The sequence below is a fragment of the Marmota flaviventris genome, chromosome 4 (assembly GCF_047511675.1).
Source record: "Marmota flaviventris isolate mMarFla1 chromosome 4, mMarFla1.hap1, whole genome shotgun sequence".
NCBI lineage: Eukaryota > Metazoa > Chordata > Mammalia > Rodentia > Sciuridae > Marmota > Marmota flaviventris.
This window is the reverse complement of record NC_092501.1, coordinates 18,901,204-18,922,326: the sequence shown is the minus strand read 5'-3', so window position 1 is coordinate 18,922,326 and position 21,123 is coordinate 18,901,204. Positions and strand designations below refer to the sequence as shown.

Below are 21,123 nucleotides of genomic sequence, written 5' to 3'. Positions count from 1 at the left end.
AGCTTTCTGCTAAGCGAGAAACTAGTGGAGAAAAATCAAGACAATTACGAGATGCCCAGCAAGATGCAAGAGATAAAATGGAGGTAAGATTATGGACAAGGTTTAGATATATATATATTTTTAAATTTATTTATTTATTTATTTTTTGCAGTACTTGAACTTGAACCCAGGGGTATTCTACCACTGAGCTACATTTCAGTCCTTTTTGTTTCTTATTTTGAGACAAGTTATTAAGTTGTTCATACTGGCCTCAGATTTATAACCCTCCATTTCAGCCTCCCAAGTAGTTGGGTTTACAAGTATGTGCTACTATGCCTGGTTACTTAGATTTTTTTTTAACCACAAAAATTCTTTTGTACCAGAACTGTGGAATGGTAACCATAAGGGGAAGTCACAGGGATTGAGAATTGGAAAGACAGGGTGATACTAAAAGCATAAGTGAAAGAAAAAGAATGGATAGAATTAATGGCGTTATAGTTCTGCTGTTGTACTTCTGATTGCCTAACTCATTTGTTTGATACTTTTTGGATAGGATATTGAGCGTCAAGTTAGAGAGTTGAAAACAAAAATTTCAGCTATGAAAGAAGAAAAAGAACAGCTCAGTGCTGAAAGACAAGAGCAGATCAAGCAGAGGACTAAACTGGAGCTTAAAGCTAAGGATTTACAAGATGAATTAGCTGGCAATAGTGAACAAAGGGTAAGTCAAAATGCTAAAAATGAAAGACATGAATGTTCAGGTTAGTAAGAATTGTAGAAGATAGTTCTGTGATGGGATTATATCCTTGAATGTTTTATAAAAGATATGCCACATTATCAAGTAGCATATTATAAGTACTATCTTTGTATTTTTTTTTTTATTTCAAAAAATTAGTCTTATGTTCCAGGATTGGTTTTCTCATGAGCCCCCCCCCCCCCCCCGAAAACATTTTATGCTAGATTTATAAAAGTTAAGCAAAAATTTTTAAACAAATTACATTTATACTTATCTTGCTTTATTTACAGAAACGTTTATTAAAAGAGAGGCAGAAATTGCTTGAAAAGATAGAAGAAAAGCAGAAAGAACTGGCAGAAACAGAACCTAAATTCAACAGCGTAAAAGAAAAAGAAGAGCGAGGAATTGCTAGGTTTGGAAATTTTTAGCTGCACTTAATTTTGTACCTAGTTTCTGTGTAAAATATACATTGCTATGGGTTAAGAGGGGATTGGCACAGTAATTAAGAGCAAAAGTTAACTGTTCTCCTGAAAGTAATAATAGCTAATGTTAAACAACTCCTTTGGGTCAAGTGTTATTGTACATACTGCCTACATTATTTCTACTCACAAGTGGTGTAACTGACTTTAATTATACTTTAAATTTAGTGAACTTTGGGCTTTGAAAGATTTAATAACTTATTCAAGATGACATAACTAAATGTTAGGCTTTTTAAAACAAGCATTTTTTTTTTTTAATCCAAATTGCATTGTTTTCATTCTGCATCATCTTTTTTCACTTAATGTTGTTTTACTTTTGGTATCTGTCTATAAATTGGACTTGGTAGCATTTGCTAATGTCACATGATTTAGTGTCTAATGTTTTTACACATTCATTTTAGTGAGTTGGCTATTTATATCCTTTGTTCATTTTTCTTTTTTTTTTTTTGTAGGAATGTTTTCTGTAATCTGGACACTGATATTCAATATGTTAAAAATGTTTTCTCTTTTAGAGTATCTTTATTACAGTAGAGTCGAAGATGTTTATGTAGCTAAATGTAATTGTGTGTGTTTTTTTTTTTTTTAAGTTTCTAAAATGGCACTATAATTCTCTAGATTAACTGACTAACCCAGACCTGGAATGAATACTGAGTGCCTGAAATTCTAAGAGTATGGGCTATTTACCTAACTAGAATTGTTATTTCAAAGTTATGTTAATATAACTAGCTAGTCCAAGGCACTTTATTATATAGTAATTGCTTTTTACACTTAATTTCTTTTTTAATGTAATTTTTAAAAATGGATCATTGTTTCTGAGTATGCTTGATGTTATAGATTATAATTAAACTTGGTTATTTCCTATTCTCATTTTTCAACTTATTCTCATATCTTGTGTAGATTGGCTCAAGCCACCCAGGAAAGAACGGATCTTTATGCAAAGCAGGGTCGAGGGAGCCAGTTTACATCAAAAGAAGAAAGGGATAAGTGGATTAAAAAGGAACTCAAGTCTTTAGATCAGGCTATTAATGATAAGAAAAGACAAATTGCGGCTATCCATAAGGATTTGGAAGACACTGAGGCAAACAAAGAAAAAAATCTGGAGCAATATAATGTAAGAACTTTTGTAATGGCTTTGAGAAGACCTCAATGGCTTCAGAAGACATAAACATACAGTTTTATCTACTTGGTTTTATTTTTAGACAACTTTGTTTACTATTAAAATACATAAAATATACTTATTTAGAAATTGGTCAGTACAGTTTAATATATATGTAGCAGAATTTCCCCTCCTCCTTTCTTTCCTTTTAATTGAACCCAGGGGCACTTTGCCATTGACATCCCTAGCCCTTTTTAAAATTTTTTATTTAATGAAGATCTCATTAAGTTGCTGAGGCTCAGAATTTGTGGTCCTCCTGTCTCAGCCTCCCAAGTTGCTGGGATTAAAGGCGTAAGCTGCCATACCTGGCTTTTTTTTTTTTTTTTTTTAAGGATATTTTGTTCATGTCATACCTATTCATGGGGATTAGGTATGTTTAAAGTATGTTTTTATAGATTGATAGCGTATATCTAATCTACCCTTGATTTTAACATGAAAAAGTCTAAAACAACTTGAGTAACTTGAAGTTTTTTCCATTTTTTAAATTCTAATAATTTTCTGCCATAACTTGTTATTCTTTGGTTAAAACAGTGGTATTTTACAGGCATTTTCAAAATGAACTTAGCATTATTTACTATGTATATTTAGCTCCTCCCTTTCTTAAAAATAGAAGTAGAAGATAGACTATTTCTAGAGTAAGGAAGATGTCATGTTATTTTAAATGAGAAATTGGGGGTAAATGCTTTCTTAAGTGATATGCATAGCTTTGTGCAGGTGTGTAGAAGTTGATGGGATTGATGAGAAAGGAGTATGTAAGACAGTATAGGGTGAGAAGGGGTGGTACAATCTGCACCAGTTGGTTTATTAGTTAGTTTATCAAAAAAGCTCACTAAAAGTATAAAATTTTAAAATATGTGTATGTATATGGATATATGTTTGTAATACACCCACATATATTTATCTTTTTTTTTGGGGGGGGTGGGGGGCTTACTGGGGATTGAACTTAAGGACACTCAACCACTGAGCCACATCCCCAGCCCTATTTTGTATTTTATTTAGAGACAGGGTCTCACTGAGTTGCTTAGTGCCTCGCTTTTGCTGAGGCTGGCTTTGAATTCTCGATTCTCCTGCCTCAGCCTCCTGAGCTGCTGGGATTACAGGCGTGTGCCACTGCGCCTGGCACATATATCTTAAGCAGTTTATTTTAAGCAGATCAGTGTCCATTAATGTACCAGTCTTTTGATAAAATGCCCAAGAATGTTTCTTCTGAATCTGACTGACTGGAAATAATTTCCAGGAGATTTTCTCATATGACCACACATGTAAACATATTTTCTGTTAAAGTTGAATGATGACCGGGTCCAGGATTCCATCTAGGATCATATGTTTGATTTAGTTGTCATTTCCCTCTACCTGCTCTAAACCAGTTCAGTTCCTCAATCTTCCCTTGATTTTTTTAATTTTTTATTTTTTTGGTAACTTGACATTTATGTTAAATTCAGTTTTTAGTGACTTGCCTTGAATGTGTCCAAAACCTGTCACATTTAAAAAAACGAACAACTTTTTTCTTTGTACTCACTCACATAATTACACAGCCAAAACAAAAGTAACTACAAGTGATTCTAGGAATGAACAATGTAATGGTTGGGAAAAGTGACAAGAAGTAATACATTGTAGCTCAATGGCTTTGCAAGTCTTATGTGTTCTTGTGGGCTTTAGTCAGAATACTTTATAAAGAAAATAGAAAACACTTTTTAAGCTAGGTAATCGTTTATGTGGAAATTAGTGTGGTTTCAATTGTTATAGCCACACATACTTTACTGAAACAAAACGAATTCTGTCTTGATTTTATGGAACCACCAACATTAGCAGATCCCATTTTTTTTTTTTTTAATTTTTATTGTTGATTGTTCAAAACATTACATAGTTCTTGATATATCATATTTCACACTTCGATTCAAGTGGGTTATGAACTCCCATTTTTACCCCGTATACAGATTGCAGAATCACATCAGTTACACATCCATTGATTTACATATTGCCATACTAGTGTCTGTTGTATTCTGCTGCCTTTCCTATCCTCTACTATCCCACCTCCCCTCCCCTCCCCTCTTCTCTCTCTACCCCCTCTACTGTCATTCATTTCTCCCCCTTGTATTATTTTTCCCTTTCCCCTCACTTCCTCTTGTATGTAATTTTGTATAACCCTGAGGGTCTCCTTCCATTTCCATGCAATTTCCCTTCTCTCTCCCTTTCCCTTCCACCTCTCATCCCTGTTTAATGTTAATCTTCTTCTCATGCTCTTCGTCCCTACTCTGTTCTTAGTTACTCTCCTTATATCAAAGAAGACATTTGGCATTTGTTTTTTAGGGATTGGCTAGCTTCACTTAGCATAATCTGCTCTAATGCCATCCATTTCCCTGCAAATTCTATGATTTTGTCATTTTTTAATGCAAAGTAATACTCCATTGTGTATAAATGCCACATTTTTTTTATCCATTCGTCTATTGAAGGGCATAATTTTTTGAGTTCTTTGTATACTCTGGATATTAGGGCTCTATCTGAAGTGTGAGGAGTAAATATTTGTTCCCAGGATGTAGGCTCCCTATTTACCTCTCTTATTGTTTCTTTTGCTGAGAAAAAACTTTTTAGTTTGAGTAAGTCCCATTTGTTGATTCTAGTTATTAACTCTTGTGCTATGGGTGTCCTATTGAGGAATTTGGAGCCTGACCCCACAGTATGTAGATCGTAGCCAACTTTTTCTTCTATCAGACGCTGTGTCTCTGATTTGATATCAAGCTCCTTGATCCATTTTGAGTTAACTTTTGTGCATGGCGAGAGAAAGGGATTCAGTTTCATTTTGTTGCATATGGATTTCCAGTTTTCCCAGCACCATTTGTTGAAGATGCTAGCAGATCCCATTTTTGAAAGAGTGATGATAAACCAAGATTTTCCATTGAGCGGCTTTATTTATTCTCTTTTATGCTTGAAGTTTATTATTTTCCAGTATTTCAGCTACACCTAGTGTTATCAGAATGACCACTTGTGAAGATAAAGTGTGTCTTTTATTCTGGATAGATAAGAATTTGTAGTACATTAGCACTATGTAAAATATCCATTTTTTTTCTGGATTAATTTTTCTACAATTTTTTAAAATTTATTTATTCTGATTAGGTATATATGACAGCAGAATGCATTTTGATTCATTGTACACATTGTACATTGATTCATTTCTCTGGTTGTATACAATGTAGCATCACATCATATGTGCAGTCATGCATGTACCTGGGGTAATGATGTCCATCTCATTCCACCATCTTTCCTGTCCCCACCCCCTTTGTCCAATCAGAGTTCCTCCATTCTTCCCATCCACCCCCAGCTTTTGTGCTATATTTTTAACACCTGGGGCTGAGGATATGGCTCAGGGGTGGAGTGTTTGCCTAGTATGCATAAGGCCCTGGATTCGATCCCCAGAACTACACATGCAGAAAAAATTTCATCAGTCCACCTGGCAGTGGTACATGCCTATAATCTCATCAGCTCAAAAGCCTGAGGCAGTAGGACTACAAGTTTGAGCCCAACCTTAGCAAATTTAGCTAGACTATCTCAGAATTTTAAGGGGCTGGAAATGTTGCTCATGAGTAGAGTGCCCTGGGTCTAATCCCTACTACCAAAAAAAAAAAAAAAAAATACCTGCTGTATGAAAAAATGTCTTGGGTAGTTTTGTCATGGTTTTGTTTGTTTCATTTATTCTGTGTATCTTAAAATAAATTTAGACTTTTTTACTGATTTTAATGATATCTTGGTCTCACTTACTGATATGGAGGAGAAACTCTTTGATAGCTGTGAATAAGCTACAGTAATGTTTCTTATTTTTTCCTAGGCTTTATTATTATTTTTTTATTCTAAAATTCTGGAGTGAATATTACAGAAGTAGTAAGGTTTAGGTTATTAATGACAAATTAATTTCTTTTTAGCAATATTTTCTAGGATAATCCATTTTACGGTTTGTGTTTTCTTGTTCTGTACTCTGCCAACTCCTTTTAAAAATCAAAATTTGATTTTTCAGTAGCTTCAATGAAGTATAACTGATATACAATAAATTGTACATACTTAAAAAAGTACATTACCTGTGAAGTCATCACATTTAAGATAGTGAATATGTTTGTCACTAAGAAATGTTTCTCATTCCCCTTGTTAATTTCTCCTTCCATTAGCTTTTGGAACCAGTGATCTACTTTCTTTTTTTTTTTTTTAAAGATAGACTTTATTCAGAGAGAGAGAGAGAGAGAATTTTTCAATATTTATTTTTTAGTTTTCGGTGGACACAACATCTTTATTTTTATGTGGTGCTGAGGATCGAACCCAGAGCCCCGTGCATGCCAGGCAAGCGCGTTACCGTTTGAGCCATATCCCCAGCCCCAGTGATCTACTTTCATAATGTCACTATGGATTGTCACTATGAAATTGAATTTTAAATTTGAATTGTTTTTATTCCCATAGAAACTGGATCAGGATCTCAATGAAGTCAAAGCTCGAGTAGAAGAACTGGACAGAAAATATTATGAAGTAAAAAATAAGAAAGATGAATTACAAAGTGAAAGAAAGTTAGTATAGACTAAAATGCCAGTTTTTTTTTTTTTTTAGTAATGTTGATTATGGATTGTTACGTGGTCTTTATGTTATAAATTAACTAAGTTTAATTTCAGTATTTTATTCTAAAGTGTATATTGTAAGTGCATCTTATGTGTGTTTAAAATTAAAGGTCATCTAATTTTTATTAATTAGTTACTTGTGGAGAGAGGAAAATGCAGAACAGCAAGCACTTGCTGCTAAAAGAGAAGATCTTGAAAAGAAGCAGCAACTTCTTAGAGCAGCAACAGGAAAGGTAGGCAAGTTCTTTGCATTACCCAAGTAGTTGAGTCAGTCATTGTTGCAAGAATTTAGTAGCTTTCAAGCTGTAGGTCTTAAGTTCTAGGTAATAAATAGGAAAGTAGAGTCCAAATCACTTATCCTATAAATGTGAAACAATAGAGATTATATAATTATCCTGATGGTATACCAACCATGTTATTAATGATAGCACTTTTGATTTTTAGGCAAAGAACCCATTTTTTCACCCTAGTGTCACAGAGCAGACCCATAATATAAAGTGTTAAGTGTAGTTGACATATTTTAAGGGGATGATATGCTTGGTGAGGAGAATGTTTACTCTCTGGTATATATTTAAATGTATGATGTAATGGGCTTCTTACCAGCAGGAAAGCCTTTGGTGATACTGATGTTTTTCACTAAACAATTTATAGGCCATTTTAAATGGAATAGACAGTATAAACAAAGTGTTGGACCATTTTCGTCGAAAAGGAATAAACCAACATGTACAAAATGGCTATCATGGCATTGTGATGAATAACTTTGAATGTGAGCCGGCCTTTTACACATGTGTGGAAGTCACTGCTGGAAACAGGTGAAATTTTTTTGCTTGATATTGAGGGTTTGGGGAGGTAAGAGGGAATAAGAATAACCTAAAAAACAACTCTTCATAGTTTTTGTATAATATGTGTTCCATTATCTCATATCCTTGAGGTTCCTTATTTAACTTTAAAGAAGCAGGTGCCAAGTATTTGTTTCTAATTGTGTGAAGTAGAACTTTCCCTATTTTGGGCTCCCCTTCCTTTATTGGAATATTCTACTTAATCTTTTTCAGTACAGCGGAATTACATGGAAAAACTGAATTGTTTGATGCTTAAATGTTTACAATATTTTGAAATCTAGCAGTAAAGATGTGTCTTTTCTTTTTTATTGTTTATATGTAGGTTATTTTATCACATTGTTGATTCAGATGAAGTCAGCACAAAGATTTTAATGGAGTTTAATAAAATGAATCTTCCCGGAGAGGTCACTTTTCTCCCTCTTAACAAGTTAGATGTCAGGGATACTGCCTATCCTGAAACCAATGTAAGTCAACATATGTTAAGGTCTCTTTTATTAAATTGCCTCTATTGTAGATTCTTTTTATTACATATTAGTGCCTGGGTACTATACATGGAGATTCAGTAGCCTAGAGCAAAGTTACTGTTTGGTGGGATTGAGGAGAACAGAGATTATAGCCAAGATTTATGAAACAAATCATCGCAGATATGTAAATCTTCAGGGTGACAATAATAAAATTATGGAATTGGGGAAAAACTCCTGAGGACTGTCATTTAAAGGGAATTTTAAAAAGTTTTCTGGTTATGCTTTTAATATATTTTATAAATTAAATGAAAAGTGGCTAGGAAGATGATAAAGTCTGAAAGCATAATGTTTCTAATTAGCACAGTTTAAGTGGATTAAAAATATTCTTCAGACATCATTCTTGAAAAAAATGTTATTACTTTGAGGTCCTTGTCCTCAGAATGTTGATAATAATAGCAGCTCTTAAGTATTGTGGAGGAAAATTGAGTTTTAAAAACATGATGTATGAGTGAAGCAAAAGACACATAAGAATGGAAGTGTGGTTCCATTTATACAACATACACAAAACTGAACTTAGGTAATAGAATTAGAAAGATATGCAAGGAAGTGATTAGCACAAAGTTGTGATAATGGTTACCTCCAGCAGGTAATTACTGTGGCTTCTGGACTGTCAACAGTGTTCTGTTTCTTGTGTATGGTGGTTATATTAGTGTTCTCTTTATAATTATTAATTTAAGCTTAATATGTACATATTACATTTTTTATATGTAGGATATATTTCATAATTCAGAAAAATCTATAAAAGTCCTTTTCAGATAGTTTAGGAAAGAGGAAAAAATGAAAATACATGACATCTGCAGATACTACATGAATTACTTTGCATGTATTAACTCATTTAGTCTTTATAACTTTAAAAGGAAGAAACTATTATTTCAAAGTTTTGTATGTAAGTAATTGTTATCTAGGGAAATTAAGCAATTTATCCCAGCACACATATGATAAGTGGCAGAACTAAGATTTGAATTTGGGCAGCCTGACTCCAGAGCTATTAAGCTTTTTATCACCATGTGTTCTACTATTGAAAACTTTGAGGATTAAATATCCAGGATATTTCATTTTATTATTTTTTTTGTGGTGCTAGGAATTGAATAGCAGCCCAGATCTGCTGCCAGTACACTATATTCCCAGCCCTCTAGATTTTAGTAGAATGATTGTTTCAATATCTTCAATAAAAAAACTGGTAGTTTTGAAGTATATTTGTGTTTGTATTTATAAAGATATAATTCTGCAAACAGTTTTTAATTAGCTGTATTGTTACCTCCTTGCTTATTAATGAAATATTCATTTTTAGGATGCTATTCCTATGATCAGTAAACTGAGGTACAATCCCAGATTTGACAAAGCTTTCAAACATGTATTTGGAAAGACACTTATTTGTCGAAGCATGGAAGTTTCAACCCAACTGGCGCGTGCTTTCACTATGGACTGCATTACTTTGGAAGGTTTGTAATAGTAATTCTTAACTTTGAACAAATAAATCTAATAAATAATTTTAACACATATAACAAGCTGTATAATAATATATCTCTTGAGCTGTATGCATGTCTGATGAGTATATCTTGGATAGTAATTAAAGGGTTCAAGAGTATTTAAAAACCCATGTCCGATTTTTTTTATCATTTTTTTAAACAGTGGGTTCAAGTGAGAATGCAATCAGGCTGCCCTTGATATTGATTTTTTTTTTCTTTTTTTTTAATGTATAAACATTTGGTTCTTAACCTTTTTTGCACTGTGGGCTCCTTTGGCTCTTTGAAGCTTATGAATCCTTTCTCAAAAGAATTTAAATGCATAAAGTAATATACTTTGGATCACAAAGGAAACCTGTTATATTGGTATGTATCACAATATTTAAAAAATATGATATAGTAATGCATTATTAAATGTATTAAAGACAAGATTTAGCAAAGTCTTTAGTAACTAAGATTTTGAAACACAGATACATGTAAACAAAATTTTGAGATCTGTGACAAGCATAATTTTACATGAAAATAATTTTGCTTCTCTTCATAACAAAGTTATGAGTACTTACAATACCATAGTTATTCATTACAGAAAGAAGTATTAAATAAAGATGTACATTTTAGGGGGGCTGGGGTTGTGGCTCAGTGGTAAGAGTGCTCGCCTCGCATTTGTGGGATCCTGGGTCGATCCTCAGCACCACATAAAAATAAATAAGTGAAATAAAGGTATTGTGTCCAACTACAACTAAAAAATAAATGTTAAAAAAAAAAAGATGTACATTTTTTCCCCACCCAAGTCACAGGTCTGAATGTTATCTGTGGAATGCAGGTTAAGAACTCTTGGTATGTTATTTGACTTCATTGTTTCATTTTTTAATTTTTCTTTATAATTTGTTGGAGAAAAGAAAGAACATTCCTATTCCCAGTTTTGTTCTTGTTGCTGCTGAACCAACTGAGAATAAGTTGTAAGCATCTTGGTTCTTCATCTCTAAAACTTAAGCCTGTGTTTTCATAAATAAGAGCATTTTCCATTGTAACCACCTTATATTATTCTTACACCTAAGAAATTGAACATTAACTTAATAACATCTAAAAAGTAACCACATTCAAATGATGTCATTTGAATTGTTTTTCTATTCAGGATTCAATCAAGGATACATGCAATGTCTTCTCTTTAGATTCTTTAAATATAAGACAGTTCTTCTGTTCCCTTCTCTTAGCCCACTACCTCCTGAAATTGACTTAGAGAGTGATCCATTTTCTAAATTTATTTTATAGTTTCCTTATGGTTAAATTCAGGTTAAACTTTCTTGGTATGAATGCTTACATGAGTGATGTGTACCTCTTACTGCATCATTTACTATGTCCCACTCTTGGTGATGCTAAATTCAATCACTAGCAGATCTCTCAGCTAACAGTAAAGGGGCGTTTCCCCTTTGTAACTAAGTCATATGTGCAGTTGTTCTTTAAAACTGAATATTAGGTTCCCTAACAACTTTTTAAGCATTCTTTGTTGACTCTTGCCTAAACTACTTATTACACTTGGGGTTTTGAAATGGCAATTCTTAGATTCTTTCATTGCCTCTATACATATTAACTGTTAGCTTTCTGTAAAAAAGAGTGCTGTGTGTTTATTTATTTTTGGCACTGGGGATTGAACTCAGGAATTCAACCACCAGCCACAACCCTAGCCCTATTTTGTATTTTGAGACAGGGTCTAAACACTGAGTTGCTTAGGGCCTCACTGAGTTGCAGAGGCTGGCTTTGAACTCATGATCCTTCTGCCTCAGCTTCCCGAGCTACTGGGATTACAGGCATGCACCACAGTGCCCAGCTACTTGTTTATTTTTAAGTATCACTATGACTCATGGATTTTTTTAATTCAGTATTATTACATTGCTATTATTTTTGATGCTCTGATTTTTTCCAAACTAGTTCTTAGTGTCATATTGATATGTCCTCATTAGTCTTTAGCACTTTTGCTTTCTGCTAGATGTTAAGGCTTATCTAGAAGGTACATTTTTAATTCTCATTGTGTAATTTAAAGCCTTTGATAAGTATTTGATTATAAGTCAGTTTATCATTGAATAAAATTGTTATACAGAATCACTACCTTTATCATGTTTTGTTTATAGGTGACCAAGTCAGTCATCGGGGTGCTCTAACTGGAGGTTATTATGACACAAGGAAGTCTCGACTTGAATTACAAAAAGATGTTAGAAAAGCAGAAGAAGAACTGGGTGAGCTTGAAGCAAAGCTCAATGAAAACCTGCGCAGAAATATTGAAAATATCTTTTTATTTTGTGCTTAATGGTGGACACTGTGGAGAAAACTACATTTTGATTGTAGCTAATCTTTTACATGTTGGGTGTAATATATATATAATGTGTTTTACTTTGGCTTTTATTTAAGCAGAAGAGCTTATGTTTGTCTCTTTAGCTTCTGAAGACTAAGGGGAAAAAAACCTAAAAAGAACTTTTTATTTTTATATTGATTCTTTGCTTAACTATTAGTAGCTAATACCAGTGTGTTTACTTTTGAAGGAAAAGAATCTTAGGAACACCAAGTTTTTAAGGCTATCGGGCAAAGAGGAAACCAAGGATTAGTCACTGAATTGTGGGACGAAACCTGGGTGGTGTTCCAAGGAGAAGGGTTGGAGGTATGGGTAATGCCCTATAATGTATGGATGTCAGTATATCAGGAATGAAAAATGTCCATTAGAACTTACTATCTGAGGTCATTTGGTGCAAACGCAGATTTAATATTAGTGGAGGAAATGGCCATGAAATAGGCAAATCTGAGTAACCATGGTTGTTCTTTGAAATAAAAATTGTGCAACATGGAGAGTGGCTAGTTCAGCACACAACTGAAATAGTTCTGCCATATGCATTTTCTTAAAAACAAACAGTGCTTTGAAAATACAGGAGTACTTGATGTGTGCTTCCTAGTTTCTCATACAATGTGAAGAATACAGGTACTTGAACATTGAGAATAGTTATTTGTTACTACTACAAGGACATTTTAAGTAAAACTGGTATTTTTTTTTAACTGAATTTATAGCTTCTGTGCCATCAATGTAAACAGCAACACAAAACAACAGTTGAGCTTTTTAGCTTTAACATAGCCAAGATTTACGTTTCATACTTTTAGAACATGTGACATATAACCTGGTAAGAATTTTCCTTAGCCTTGTATATGGATTAATAATGAAATTGATCAGTTGATGAATCAAATGCAGCAGATAGAAACCCAACAAAGGAAATTTAAAGCATCCAGAGACAGCATATTATCAGAAATGAAGATGTTGAAAGAGAAGCGGCAGCAGTCAGAGAAGACCTTTATGCCTAAGGTTTGTTAAGTATGTCTTTTATTATAGATTTGTTTTTATTATATAGAATTGGGGTGATAGCTTGGGGATGTAGCTCAGTAGTACGGCACTTATCCAATGTATGTAAGGCCCTGGGTTCAACCCTGGCATGGCAAATAACAAAACTAAAAGGATCCTTGTGATTATATAGAATTGGGGGTGAATCATGTATTATATGGGTTATCATTGAATCTCATATATTCCATTTTTATTTGAACCCATACTTCTAGACATTTACATCTCTCTGTACAGTACTTAAATTCATATGTACCCAGAATCTTTTATTGTAGATTGCATTCAGGCTGCACACCTTAATTGGATAAACAGACATTTTGAGATATGGCATAATAGTGCTGTCTGATAATTGGTATTTAATTTGTCAGTATCCATTTTTGTCTAGAAAGCATTATGAAACTATTTGAATACTTGACTGAATGTTGTCCAGATTATATTAAAATGAGTAGAAGCAGACTTATACAAAGAATAGTTCATTATTGTATCTTAAACTTGAAGCAGTTTAGGCAAGAACTTTTTATTTAGAATCTCAGTAGTACTGAGATTAAAAAAAAAAAAAAAGAAAGAAAGAAATGCTCACAGTTACACTCTTCCAAAACATTCTTTTTGTTCCTATGGATACTTCTGAAAAGTTTTGTATAGTTTAACCATGAAATATGGTTTGTCCCTCCCTCACAGAGTAAATGTTTTTCTTTTCTTTTCTAAATATTAGATTTAATTAGTATAGGGGTTTGGGTATGTAGTTCAGTGGTGGAATGCTTGCCTGGCATGCTTGTGACCCTGAGTTCATTTACTCAATACCATTGAAAGGAAAAAGGAAGGGAAAAAATAATACAAAAAAGAAAAAGTACAGTTGCTCCTTGGTTTATGATGGGATTGTGTCTTGATAAACCTATCAGAAGTTGAAAATATCCCAAGGAAAAATGCATTTAATACACCTAACCTACAGAACATTATAACTTAGCAACACATTATAGCACCTAATATTTAATTGGGTTGTGATTATTTTAGTTGGCTTTAATGTCATGTAGATTTTTTCTAGTTTTTCATTATTAGTAATAATGGTTAATACCTTTATTAAGAAATGGATAATTTGTCATGTAGCAACGTAGCTTACAAAGTTTGGAAGCAAGTTTGCATGCTATGGAGTCCACCAGAGAATCACTGAAAGCGGAACTAGGAACTGATTTGCTTTCTCAACTTAGTCTGGAAGATCAGAAAAGGGTAGATGCACTGAATGATGAAATTCGTCAACTTCAGCAGGCAAGTACACCTGATGGGGAAAAAAAATTCGCTGATAATTAGCTGTTATGAAAATTGCCTTTCTTGCCAAATAAAAGAATATGAAGGCGAATTACTGGGGAATGAAATTGGCCAAATTATTTTATGTGCACATATGTATATGTACAATGGTTACTGCTATCATATATAATGATAATGAACCAATGCAGTATGAAAGAAAAGAATATTGAGAAAATACAAAAATGAGACTTGGGCCTTAATACTCATAGGAGTAAGTAAGGTTTTAATTAGGTGTTTCTAAGACATTTGGGGTATGTTAGGATTATATAAGAAATCTTCACTTTGTTATTTAATGCACATTTATCATTAGTACCATTGAGCTACTTAAATCAAATATAAATACTGATCGGACCAACTTTATATATTCAATAATATTTTCTTGAATAACATTTGATGTTTTTAATGCATAATTATAAATAACACTGAGACCAAAAAATAAAAAACAAGAAAATAAAATTTCTCGGCACCATGTCTTTTAAAAACCAGGCACCAAACTTAGCATTCTGTTGAACAGATGAGAAAGAGAAAAATTTTTTAAATATAGGATTTCTTGAAAAGGTTTAAAATATAAAACTCCGTTTGAGCTCATTTCAACACAATGGTGCAGATAATAAAAATGTCTGAAATATTACTGCTTAGGTAGAAAACTAATTTTTATTTCTTAATTTTAGGAAAACAGACAATTACTAAATGAAAGAATTAAATTAGAAGGTATTATTACTCGAGTAGAAACTTATCTCAATGAAAATTTGAGGAAACGCTTGGACCAAGTAGAACAGGTAATTTGTTCTTTTTGAGGATTCTGTGGTGATAACCTACTAAAAGTGGTTATATGAGAGAGGATGTGATTGAAAGCATGGGCTTTTAGGATAGACAGCTATCTGCACACTAGCCCTGGGTTGGAATTCTGGCACTCCTACCTGATGTGTGATTTTTGGCAAGTCATTTAATATTTATTTTCTGTTTCCTTTTGTGTAAAATAGTAGGTCTGCTTCATATAATTAACTGTCTTGGTACATTCTACACGCTCAGTAAATGTTAGCTAGTGTTTCCTCATTAAAGTCATGTTGAGCAATTTTCTATTAATTATGTCATTACTTTGTTTCGCTTTTAGTATACTGTCAAGTATTTGCAATCATATGAACTCTTTGTAGAAACTAGAGAATAACTATAGCAACTAATGGCAGTCAACATTTTGAAACTAACAAAATTCATATTTTATGGTTTAACACTCAGAGGTCCTTTTCTATTGTAGGAACTCAATGAACTGAGAGAGACAGAAGGGGGTACTGTTCTCACTGCCACAACATCAGAACTTGAAGCCATTAATAAAAGAGTCAAAGATACTATGGCACGATCAGAAGGTGAATTTGTATATAGTAAAAAAATTATGGTATTATGTTAAATTTAGCTTAGTTTATAAAATGCTTGTGATAAAAATAACATCCAAATAGGCAGAAGCATGTAGTAATAATTTTTTTCCATCACCATAAGCAATTAATAGTGAATAGAGTTTAGTAGGTTAAATATAAATAGAAACTTTTTAAAAAAAATTTTTTTTAAAGAGAGAGTGATAGAGACAGAGAGAGAGAGAGAGAATTTTTTAATATTTATTTTTTAGTTTTCGGTGGACACAACATCTTTGTTTGTATGTGGTGCTGAGGATCGAACCTGGGCCGCACGCATGCCAGGCGAGTGTGCTACCGCTTGAGCCACATCCCCAGCCCCTAAATAGAAACTTTTTTGTTGGGATAGATTTCTGGTGATATTAAGAGAGACTGTAATTATTTATTTAGTTAACAAAAGATGAAATTCCTGAATCAAATTTCTTAATAGTTACTGAGAAGAAAGTAATTTTTTTAGCTATTTATAAATATGAACATTAAATAATCAAAACTATGAAATGGAAAGTTTCATGATTATTTTTTCAAAAAATATTTTTAGTTGTAGTTGGACACGATACCTTTATTTTATTTATTTATTGTTATGATGTGCTGAGGATTGAACCCAGTGCCTCACATGTCTTAGGCAAGTGTTCCACCACTGAGCTCCAACCCCAACCCTTATGATTATTCTTGAGTAACTCATGTATTTTGTCCAGACTTAAGTGGTATATGTGCATTTTCACAGCAAAATTTAAGCAAACTCTGAAAAAGGTTAAAATGTATTTATTTTGGAAGATTTGCTCATTTTAAAAATCTTGCTCAAATAGCACTGTGGGTCTAATAGTCTAAAGCCAAATTTTGTTTCTTTCCCATCTTAGATTTGGACAATTCCATTGATAAAACAGAAGCTGGAATTAAGGAGCTTCAGAAGAGTATGGAGCGTTGGAAAAATATGGAAAAAGAACACATGGATGCTATAAATCATGATACTAAAGAACTGGAAAAGATGACAAATCGACAAGGCATGCTATTGAAAAAGAAAGAAGAATGTATGAAGAAAATTCGAGAACTTGGATCACTTCCTCAGGAAGCATTTGAAAAGTATCAGACACTGAGCCTCAAACAAGTAAATCAACAAGGATTTAAATTTGAAGTTTCATTGCAGATTTCCCTGTAGTATGTGAATTTATTTACATATTTTCTTTTCTTTGTAGTTATTTCGAAAACTCGAACAGTGCAACACTGAGTTAAAGAAGTACAGCCATGTCAACAAAAAAGCTTTAGATCAGTTTGTAAATTTTTCTGAGCAGAAAGAAAAGTTAATAAAGCGTCAAGAAGAGTTGGATAGGGGGTACAAATCAATTATGGAACTGATGAATGTACTCGAACTTCGAAAATATGAAGCTATTCAGTTAACTTTCAAACAGGTATGTTCTGCTTATTGTTTAAAAAATGCAAGATGAAAACTTCATCTGTTACTCAGTAAGGTTAATCTAATATACTTGAATAAATCTGGTATATAAGTTGCTAACTTGTAGTAATTTGGATGTTTTTATGTAACTCTGAGAAGAATCTTTATCTCTTGTTCTTAATATAAAAAATATTCCCAATACTTTTAAATACTTGTCTTTGTTTTAAGTAGTAGTATATATAATTCCTTTTAAGCAAAATTTATATTTGAATTGACACTTTTTTTTTTTTAAGGTATCCAAGAACTTCAGTGAAGTATTCCAGAAGTTAGTACCTGGCGGCAAAGCTACTCTGGTGATGAAGAAAGGAGATGTGGAAGGCAGTCAGTCTCAGGATGAAGGAGAAGGGAGTGGTGAAAGTGAGAGGGGTTCTGGGTCACAAAGCAGTGTTCCATCAGTTGACCAGTTCACAGGAGTTGGAATTAGGGTAAAATATTTGTATCTTTTATTTTATTCACTACAATATCATAGAATTTATAGAATCTTTTGCACATCTAAATTATACTTCATATGCAATTTAATTTAAGAAGTGATAATGATTCTACTACCCTCTGGGATATTAACTCTTAATATGTTTTCCTAGGTGTCGTTTACAGGAAAACAAGGTGAAATGAGGGAAATGCAACAGCTTTCAGGTGGACAGAAATCCTTAGTAGCCCTTGCTCTGATTTTTGCCATTCAGAAATGTGACCCAGCTCCTTTTTACTTGTTTGATGAAATTGACCAAGCTCTGGATGCTCAACACCGAAAGGCTGTGTCAGGTACAGTTTTGGTTTTGTGCTTAAAATGAGAACTTGCTTAACGGTGATACCTTACCTCTTTTATTACTATGTTTTCTTGTTGTCGGAAATATTTGGGGCAAGTAGATTGTATATACTAGGTAAACAAGATAATTTGTCTTTTAATAGTTTTTTAGAAGTTTGGTATTTGACTATTTTTCAAGGTTTAGTTATGTGAGAAATAGATATACTATTTTGAATTAAGTGAAAATTACTTTAATTAAATTTTATTAAAATCTGCTTTGTTTACTCAGCATTAAAATAGTACCTGACAAACAGTTTTGTGCTCAAAAGTCTAATTCTTATAAGTCCAAAAGGTTTTGGGGGGGTAGTGGATAGCAGAAGAAAGATGATATGTATGTGTGTATGAGAAAACCATTAGAAGATTCTTTATAAGTAAACAACTGTTTCTGTAGCTTTAAGATACTGGGTTTAAAGCTTTGTTCCTAATTGAAGAAGTTAAATTGGTAGTTTCTGCAGTTGTGTGCATGGAAAATAAAAGTCACAGGCTGAACCAGGCATGGTGGCACATGCCTGCTGTCCTAGTGACTCAGGAGGCTGAGGCAGGAGGATGTGAGTTCAAAGCCAGCCTCAGCAACTTAGTGAGGCCCTAAGCAACTCAACGAGACCCTGTCTCTAAAAAAAAAAAAAAAAAAAAAAAGAGGGCTGGGGATGTGGCTCAGTTGTTGAGTGTTCCTGGGTTCCAATTGCCATTACCAAAGGGGGGGAAAAAAGGCTGTTCTGACAATTTTGAATTTTAGATAAGAGTAAAAATATCTTTTTTTTTTTTAATTTTTAGATCTCCTGAGAAAAGGGATTTATTAAATTATTTCTTTTTACAGATATGATTATGGAACTTGCAGTACATGCTCAGTTTATTACAACTACTTTTAGGCCTGAACTGCTTGAGTCAGCTGACAAATTCTATGGTGTGAAGTTCAGAAACAAGGTAAATTTTTTTGTTGTTGTTTGTTAATAAGCATTGAATTTGTTGAATTCTGATTTTATGTTAAATTGTGAAAGAAGACAAATAATTACTAATCTGTCTCTGTAAATACATTTTTCCCAAATATCTATGAAGTTTAGCAGATATTTTGTAGCATTTATTGTTTGAATTTTCTTTATTTTCATTGATATCAAAAGACAATATCTTCCTGTCAGGTCTACTCAATGCTTCTTGAAAGCATAGTCTTTAACAATTAGTTCTATTTGGCTGTCCCACTCATACCTTTTCCTGGTTGTCTTCCAGTCTTAAGATTCTTTGATGAAATAGTAAATAATTTAAACTGAACAAAAGGAAGTTCAGGATGATAGGCATAATTACTAATCTATATCTTCAGAGCATTAAATGTATAATATTTTTAAACCCACCTATTGAATAATCACTATTATAAATAAAGATTTAACAATGCTTTAGAATCATTTGACACGATACGTACAATTTACAGGGACTAGGCTGTGTATTGTAAACATTACCTTAAACAGGGCAAACACAGATAATAATTGTTTAAGATGTAATGTTTTCAACATTGTTCTGCAGGTTAGTCATATTGATGTGATCACAGCGGAGATGGCCAAGGACTTTGTAGAAGATGATACTACACATGGTTAATTGAAAAATATTGCCCACAGATTTGGAAGATGTATATAATAACATGGTTCTCATACACAGGAACTGTAAATTTAAGCTAAATATTGGTCTTTATTGTTGTCAGACTTAGAACACACATAGTCCTTTTTTATTCTGTCTTTGTATTTTATAAGATATTCTGTAATGTTACATTTCTACTAATAGTTAAAAAATTTTGTTTCTCACACAGCTTTTTGTAAAGTGCCCTGCTTCTCCTATTTTAAATCTTTTGAAACATTCTAAATATTCTTTTCTAATTGTCAGTTATACTGCATCTTTTTTTATAGCCTCAATTAAATGATTGGCTTTATGACTTTGTGTTTTATGTGGCTTTTTATTTGTCATTTTACTGATTAGAAACCAGTTTTTCTTGGCTGAGTTTGGTGGTACACACCTGTAATCCCAGTTCCTCAGGAGGCTGAGGCAGGTGGGTTACAATCTGGTGAGACCCTGTCTCACAAAATAAAAAGGGCTGAGGATGTATCTTAATAGTAGAGCACCCCTGGGTTCAATCCCCTGTAGCACACACACACAACAGTAATAAAAATAATTTAAACGTGTACTTTTTATTTTGCCTAAGAAAGTGTCACTTTTATTTAAAAGGTGTACTTCCATATTTTTTTTTTTTTTTTAAATTTCATCAGTGAGTCTCATTGTGTACTTGATGGGGAACTTTTAAAAATATAACACTATTGGATGTTGAATCAAAATCTTAAATGGTTGGGATTCTAGTTATTGCTATTTCTAAAGTTCCTCATAGTGATTTTGACCTTCAGTGATGATTAGAGCCCCCTGCTTCAACTTGGTATAATGAGTTCTTTAAAAATTATTATTTTTTAGATGGCAGTGTATTTAATAGAACTTGTGTGCTTAAAATAGTTCTAAGTGTGAGAACACTAGTGCCAAAAAAAATGAGCCTTATAATTTCCTTGTTTTTCTGGCTAAGTAAATAGTTTTAGAAGGTTTTATTACTGAAATTGCCCCCCTGGGGGTGGTCTTTAGGGATTTTTATCTTATTAAATGACTTTCTTGAGATATAATTCGTTCACCATAAGATTCACCCATGTGATCTATGTGTAGTTCAGTATTTTTAGTATAGTCACAGAATTGTGCAGCCATTTCTGAAATTTAATTTTAGAACATTTTTACTCCAAAATAAAACCCTGAGCTAGGCACTGTGGCACACAACTGTAATCCCAGCAACTCAGGAGGCCAAGGCAGGAGGATCACAAGTTCGAAGCTAGCCTAGCAACTTTAGTGAGGCTCTGTCTCAAAAAGAATTGGGGGGATGTTGCTCAGTGGTTAAACACCTCAGATTCAACCCCCAGTGCCTAAAACAACAACAGCAACAAAAGGAATCCCTGTGCCTGTTACCAGTCAACTCCCTCCTTTTAGCTCCTGGCAACCAAAT

General features: G+C 33.1%; 1 protein-coding gene across 1 annotated transcript in view; it reads left to right on the top strand.

The window, feature by feature from the left end:
* Smc3 (structural maintenance of chromosomes 3) overlaps positions 1-20,025 on the top strand; it is a 34,116-nt gene extending 14,091 nt beyond the window's left edge. Inside the window, exons 10-29 of the mRNA XM_027930330.2 lie at positions 3-83; positions 533-697; positions 1,003-1,124; positions 2,089-2,302; positions 6,791-6,894; positions 7,076-7,175; positions 7,594-7,754; positions 8,104-8,245; positions 9,597-9,747; positions 11,901-12,053; positions 12,963-13,114; positions 14,252-14,410; positions 15,121-15,228; positions 15,705-15,813; positions 16,713-16,960; positions 17,049-17,261; positions 17,539-17,730; positions 17,887-18,064; positions 18,925-19,031; positions 19,623-20,025. Of these exons, the coding sequence (XP_027786131.1) occupies positions 3-83; positions 533-697; positions 1,003-1,124; positions 2,089-2,302; positions 6,791-6,894; positions 7,076-7,175; positions 7,594-7,754; positions 8,104-8,245; positions 9,597-9,747; positions 11,901-12,053; positions 12,963-13,114; positions 14,252-14,410; positions 15,121-15,228; positions 15,705-15,813; positions 16,713-16,960; positions 17,049-17,261; positions 17,539-17,730; positions 17,887-18,064; positions 18,925-19,031; positions 19,623-19,694 (2,931 nt within the window). The 3' untranslated portion in view covers positions 19,695-20,025. The remainder of the gene's footprint in view (positions 1-2; positions 84-532; positions 698-1,002; positions 1,125-2,088; positions 2,303-6,790; positions 6,895-7,075; positions 7,176-7,593; positions 7,755-8,103; positions 8,246-9,596; positions 9,748-11,900; positions 12,054-12,962; positions 13,115-14,251; positions 14,411-15,120; positions 15,229-15,704; positions 15,814-16,712; positions 16,961-17,048; positions 17,262-17,538; positions 17,731-17,886; positions 18,065-18,924; positions 19,032-19,622) is intronic.
* Positions 20,026-21,123: the final 1,098 nt, after the last annotated feature.